We start from the raw sequence: 7,239 nt of genomic DNA, 5'->3' as shown, positions 1-7,239 counted from the left end.
GAAAATGCATCATAATTTTAAGAATTGTTTTACATACAATACGTTTACGTTAAATGCTCTCTCACGCACGTGCACCCTAAATACGCGTGACTCACGCCCCTATCCTATGCGCGAACGACAGGGCGCATCTGCATTTCCACGTGCTTGTGTTTGGTTGCGGAAAGTAGAGGGATCTCTTGCACAATCAAACAACATTCCTTCAATCAAGCTAGCATTTTATTTTACCATGGCGGGACGGGGAAGGGGTCGCGGTCGGGGCGGCGGAATGTCATTCAATGTCGAACAACTGGGTTTGACAAGGCAAGAAGCAGCGCTCACACTCTGCGCGCAGCCTCCACCAACATTCCCGGTTTGTAGTACAGCTACGTGTCTCGTTCCTGCCTCATAATCCCGCATGCCCAACTGAGTATAATAGCTCGTACCAAGTGTTATGCACTGTTTCACATTTCTGCTCATTGAGTGCAAACGCGAGACTGAGATACGTTTTGCACGGTTCACTGTCTGCAGCCCCTAGACTTTTCCCCAGCACCTTTGGTGAATTCGGAAGAGAACACATATCTGGCGGTCCTCCTTCACGAGCAGCACAAGAACCTGCGCGCGTCTAGTTTCAACATTCCTCCGTGCAAGCCGCAACAAACTGTGGAGAGGTACTCGGACCGTTACCGTATAAAGGCGCCTGACGTTATCTATGGTAAGATCCATTCTTCCAGCTGTGCTGACCAATCACGCATGACGCGATCACTGAGTGCCTTCATGATTATGCACTTTATGTAGGATCATTCGTCTTTCTTTAGTTGCAGTAGCAGCCACTATGTATAACTCTTTTTGTTACTGAATCTGTGCATCAAAAATCGTATTAAATATTCCTTATGCGAAGCTTCCTTGCTGTAGATTACTTCGAGGAGTGCACTTGCTACGAACTGCCATTTACAGTGCAAGGTGTTTCTGTGCAGATCTTTCTTACTTCCCGACGGAGCTAAAGATTTCCAAGAAGCCAAAAAAGAGCAAAAAGCCGGCCAAAGTCTCTGGAGGACCTGACGCCATAGCAACGGGAATCGACATACAGAAAAAGCTACAAGTATGTATAGCGTGCAGTTGGATGTTTCCGCACCGAATCACCTGATGGGTTGGCTACTCAGATGGACAGTACATGTACTAGTCATTGTGCTGTTTGAAATGAGGTTTACTGTTCTAGTTCCAACAGTATGCATGAAGGAAAGGCATGTGTGCTTAGCGCATCAAAAACATTCAGTCATTTGACAGCAGCTTGTACTTTGGATTTGTGTGTAGCTATCTGTTGCACTGCTTTCAGTACAAAATATGTGACAAGGCACAAGTTTTAAAATCTGTGGCAATAATACCACTGCATGTGACATCCATTAAATGAACGGTATCAGCAGTTAGGGAGGGGACGAGGGGGTTAATTGGAGATTAAGACTGTAGCATTAGAACAACTGCCACAGCAGGCGTTCATCCAGACAGCTCAATGCTGAGCAAGTAACTGCTTCCCCACTCCTTCGCTTCCAAACTGCCTAATTCTTTCAGTGTTTCTGTATGAAGAGGAAGCTGTAGCTCTAGGACACATGCGATTTCTCTTTTCAAATACATGTAAAATGCATAAACCCTGTTATGAGACAACTACCAGATTGAGTTGGATGAAGTTATTCATTATTTATTAATACTGGAATCCCCTTTCTGGGGATTTTAGAGCAGGGTGGTTTACAAAGTACAATAGTCAACAAAATATGCACAAACAGTCAAATAATACAGGTTTCATGTAAACCTGATAATGCATCAAAATATGCAGCGCAGTCATTCTAAACTAGATACAAATGATGTTAGCATTGACAGCAGCACATAATGATTAGTTGAGTTATTCCAGTCGGTAACAGTTCTTGGGGAAAAAAGCAATATTTAAATTCCTTCTAGTAGTGAATTGTGTTATTCATAGGTCATGTCATTGCCTAGTGGCATATCCAGATGAGAATTTAATAAATTCTGTCCTGTCACTTTTATAATCCCTTCAATTAATTGATGAAGAAACTTAAAACGTGAGCAGTGATCTCTCTCGCATAAGGTTTGTAGATTGGCTTTTGACAATTTATCAGTTATTGATTTGTGGCCGGAACTATTAAAACAAAACGAACAGCCTGTTTTTGTGCTCTTTTGAGTTGGTCAATATTTGTTTTTGTGTAGGGGTGCTAAATAATTGCAGTATAATCAAGTGTTGGTAGTATAACTGTCGTGTATGCCAGCAAACGAACTTGACATGTAGAGAGCTTAAGAGCTCTATGAAGGAAGTACAGCTTACGGCATGCATTGCTGGTTACAAGATTGATGTGTTTAATCCAATTAAGGGACAACAAGGGGAAGGCGGCAGATGGAAATTCAAGATGATGAGCAAAATGGGAACAAGGTAGCGGGAGCCAACGTGTAGACTGTTTCTTAGCTAATTCCGACTGTCTCTTCCATCTTGATGTGACATCGTACGCTTTGTCAAGAGCAACTTATGGATAGTTTATTTCTGCTAGCGTTGTTTTAAGGTCATTTAGGTGGTTGATATAATCGTCTTCGCTGCAGATTCTTCTTATTCGTCTCGCCTGTCCAACAAAAATTCCTTGCTTGCAGTGTCGCAGGTGATGACTGTTGTAGTCTCAATATTGCTGATAACTGATAACTGAGACTGATAACTGTAGAAGCGTCATTCAAAACACACGGAATCATTCTCCACTTCCAGCAGTGTTTTCTCTACTTCCTTTTTAAATAAAAAGAGGTTGATCCATAAATATTTTCAGAAACAATGGTTAAATTTGTTAATTTTCACTTTTCCTTCCTGTTTGGCTGTTGCCTCGGCTCTCTCCCTTAGTAGATCGCTTAAGAGGAAGCTTTAGCTCGGGCCCAACTTCGATGCAGCCTATTACATGTAAAACGCGAAAACGTTTTTTTGTTGGAAGCAGAATTTCGATTTAGGGCCTGAATTTTGTTACAAGAATTTTCAAAAATCCGAAAGTTTGAAAGAAATAGAAGCACAAAGTTGACAAATTAATAGCTCTGCATCAAGAACAGGTATCGCGGTTCTGTGAACAGCATCCATTAGATCATTGAATGTGGGCAAATTTGATATGTAATTTTATATCTTACACGAATTTGTTACATCGTGTACAAGGGTTCTGCAGAAGCTGTATTTCCATATTACTAAATTTTTGACATTCATGTGTAACATATCAATTTTGACTGCTTTAGATGTACTATTAGATGCAATTCAAAGAATTGTGGTATCATTTTTCATTGCTGAGTTAGAGTTGTAAACTTGATAGTTTTGTTCTCAGAAAATTTGCAATTTTTGCCAATTTTTAATAAAGTACTGACAACCTAAATCGAAAATTTGAAACCAACAGTCACTAGATTTTAAGCTTTCTTTTAAATGCAACAAACCTCGCCAAAGTTGGTGCAGTGGTTGCCGAGAAAAACGAATTCTCCTTTTACATGTATTTATATAGGAGCACTCAAGCTAACGCTTCCTCTTAGCTTCTCAACTTCTTGTAACTCTTGTTTCCAGTTGCCAACTTTGCACAAAAAGTGACGTACAATTAGGGAAAAATCAGACAAGGTAACAGGTGACACTCATATTGCTTATGGGTTTAATGGTTCTTGCAGGGTTTGATGATGGACGCTGTTTCGCATGATTTTATTTTCCGCCTTATCTAACCCATATCACGTGTATATGGTTCTGAGGATCTGCCATCATCGCGGCAAGCCATCACTCGTGGAAATAATGAAGCAAAAGGAAAAGTTAAACGTAACTGGCATTTTCTACGGCCACAACTCGTTTCACGAGCATACAGAGCAGCTGGCTATGAACTGAATCCCTTTCCTGGTCCCTGGATCAGTCTAAACAAAGAAGGTTGAACTAACGGAGCAGCAGCGATGCGCATGACCATTGCAATAGATGCTGACAACTGAACGTATCTCGAGTTAATCACGCGGGAACTGAACTGATGAGAAAACTGGCCTTCACACCTGAGAAGCTGCCCATAACTACTGCCATCCAAAAGGAGTGAATAAGGCAACAAAACGATGACCACCAAATAGCTGTCAAGTCTCAAGATTGATTTGGCGGCGCTTTAGGAATGTGTAGGGAGTAGTGGCGTGGGTCTGGGGGGGGGGGGGGAGTTATGCCGTTCAATTTGGGGGGAGGGGGGGAGGGGCCTGGCCTCCCGCCCTTGGGTATGTGCCTGAACTGAGATATCTGTTTTTGGTGCAGAGGTGGGGATTTGTAAACTTTATACTTTAGAGTGAAGCAGCGCACTGAACAGGCCACAGTGGAGAGAACACAAGGAAACACGACACTCAAATGTGTTCTCTCCGCCTTGTCCTGTTTAATGCACTGCTTCACCATACAGTATGAGGATTACTCACCAACTTGCCAAACTTTTCACAGTACTGAACTTTATACCTTGTTTATGAAATTTGTGATTTTGAAGCATTTTCATAAAAGAACTTAAAGCTTAAAAAAAAAGCCACTTCCTAGAGTCTCTAGATTTTATCTTTTGCTTTTAAATGCAACAAACAATCAAAATCAGCACAGTAGTTGCCAAAAATGATTTCTCCATTCCCATGTATTTAGGTAGGAGCTCCCAAAGTAAAGCTGCCTTTTAAATTGAGTGAAGTTTATTCATCTATGTTCGAGATGCCCCAAAATGTGCCCATGGTATTAAACCACCTCTGTCATTTCATACTTGCAGATTATTTGAACCGGTTGAACAGTTGTGACAGTTAACGACTGTGCAACAAACTTGCCCAAGGCCTCTCACTTGGGTCATTCTGTAGTGTCTGATGGGGCACACTCGTGACAGCATTGATATGACAACCAGTAAATGAGTCACACCCTTAGTCTCTAAGTGGTTGATGGCAAAATCAATGTCGATCGTCTTAATTCTGATTTTATCATTCGCAGAGAGAGTGCAAAAAAAAATATTCACATTGTGCTTAATAAGACTGTGTGATTTCTTACTTTTAAATTGAAACAGTGGGAGACTTGTCACACCATGTAGAGGTGTTGAAAGGAATCTATGCTAGGTGTGCTACCTCTGATATTTTCGAAATCATTTCTGCAGTGTTATTCTGCACCAGCCAGCAGTGGTACACTTGATGCTCATCTTACTGTGATGAGGGAATGAACATGCTATGTCATGGTTCATCTTACTGTGATGAGGGAATGAACATGCTATGTCATGGTTCACTGTAGGCACTTGAAGAAAAAGAGGTGGGAGGAGGTGACAGCGGTGGTGAGGGTGAGGAGGAACCTGGTGAAAAGAAGCCTAAAGAAGGGGATGATGAAGAGGAGGAAGAGGGAGCTGAAGAGTTGGATGAAGAGGAGGAGCTGGAAGAGGTAAACCATTGCAGCCTCCTTGCAGAGTCAGCAATATGTGTGGAGCATAGTAGGAGTTGTATTTTTTGCCAGCTGTCACTTTCATTGCAATGTGATTGCCATTATGTCAGCAAGAGCAGATATGACAGAAGAAACTCCTATGCAGAAATGTACCCTGTCTGCATTACTTTAGCATCTTTTACACCAGCTTTATCCTTTAAACTACTCTGCTGCTTCAGCTAGGTTGAAAAGGCAGACATTATTTACACCACAAATCACATCTTTGATTAGTTAGCAAAACCTAACTAATCACTCCTTTATTAACCCTTTCAGCATCACTGACATACCGGTACATTTCTGCATTTCTGTCATTCCATGTTCCTTTTATCATTCATTTTGTCAGGTAGGAATGAGAGGACTGCACAAAGAGAGAACTTGCCATTATCCGTGTCATTTAGTTCTGCACAACCAAAAATAAACCGTTGTGCTCATTTTGTAATGCCGAAGAAAAAAAAAACTAAATTGTGACCTGACACTCAAAGGGTTAATTATCGAGTAAAGTTCCGATAATTCTGCCTTGACGGTATCACCAAAATTGATTGAATTATTTGGCAGGTCAAATTAAAGAAATGGCAGAAAACAAATGCCCAAAACTGACATAGAAATGACGTTAGACCTTTTAACCAAGGCAGAAATTTAATGTGCATCCGATTTTTTTAACATGAAAAATGTAGCATACCTCTGATTCTGGCAGTCGGGAAAAGATGAAACCAGTAAATGTAGGACTTGTAGTTAGTCTAGTTAGACAGGTTCATCTTGGTAGAAGTGGCACAAAACAAGATGACAGGTAAGAGTAGACAACAGGACAGTTGCCACTAACCACTTTATTTTTTCCAAAGGTGCACAACACTTATACACGAAAACAAAGTTTGGTTTCACATACATTGCTGCTTGCGACCCAAGTGCACATAAGGAAATGTTACGTTCGCAACAGAAATGAACACTTGGCAACCGTAAATGTTGGAAAATATTAATATTTGAATAAATATAGTAAAAATTGTTTTACTATTTAAATTCTGACTGTTCATTAAAAAATTTGCAGATTTTGTTCTGCATGGATGCTATGAACAACACTCTGCTTATAGTATTGGAAAGGATAATCTGCAACAGACAACCAAAAATGTTTGTGAAGTTTATTCATGGAACATTCATGCACTAGTGGCAGAAATTTCCTTTACCATTGTACATTGCTTCTACCAGTTGGTGGCGCTGCCACGGTTAGGTCTGAATAATAAAGCGATTCCAGAAAATCGGGCTCAGAAAATTGGTCGAAGACTGCATCTGCATTCTTTATAAATCAGTGTTGCTCTAATTGAAACCAGTTTTGCCTTAACAGCTGCAAATGAAAAACCATAAAACTATTAGTGTCATTACAGCAATCGTAAACAAGCTCTACAAATCTATCATTTCACAATAAAACTGAAAGGTGGCAGGTATGGAAATGTAGCAAAAGGTGGTGAACTGTTTGCCTGAATGTGATTTCACAGGTTAACTTGTTAACAATTATCCACTTTGTTTTGCTCTGCTTCCAGGAGACAGACTACATTAATAACTACTTTGACAATGGCGAAGGCTATGGCGATGACGAAGATGACAATCTGGACGACGGTGCTGTCTTCTGAGACACACTAATGCTCGTTTTTTATTAAAGAGTGTAATATGGTGGCCTGTGATACAGGTACCAGTTGCAAGCACAATAAAAGTGCTCTTTCTTTGTGTATGATTGAATGCATTCCCTGTGGAGGACAGTTATATTGCAAACAAGCTCCTTCGCAGCAGTGGGCTAATAAATGTGGGAAGAGGGCACT

At 40.7% G+C, this 7,239-nt stretch overlaps 1 protein-coding gene across 1 annotated transcript; it reads left to right on the top strand.

Annotated features, from left to right (window-relative positions):
• The first annotated feature begins 99 nt into the window (after positions 1 to 99).
• On the top strand, positions 100 to 7,149 carry Polr3G (RNA polymerase III subunit G). The gene is made up of 5 exons (XM_075680891.1): positions 100 to 349; positions 508 to 691; positions 954 to 1,078; positions 5,249 to 5,392; positions 6,964 to 7,149. The coding sequence occupies exons 1-5, from the start codon at positions 107 to 109 to the stop codon at positions 7,051 to 7,053; spliced, it is 786 nt and encodes a 261-aa protein (XP_075537006.1). The 5' UTR covers positions 100 to 106; the 3' UTR covers positions 7,054 to 7,149.
• Positions 7,150 to 7,239: the final 90 nt, after the last annotated feature.

Source organism: Dermacentor variabilis, chromosome 2, assembly GCF_050947875.1.
Source record: "Dermacentor variabilis isolate Ectoservices chromosome 2, ASM5094787v1, whole genome shotgun sequence".
NCBI lineage: Eukaryota > Metazoa > Arthropoda > Arachnida > Ixodida > Ixodidae > Dermacentor > Dermacentor variabilis.
This window is presented reverse-complemented; position numbering and strand designations above follow the sequence as displayed.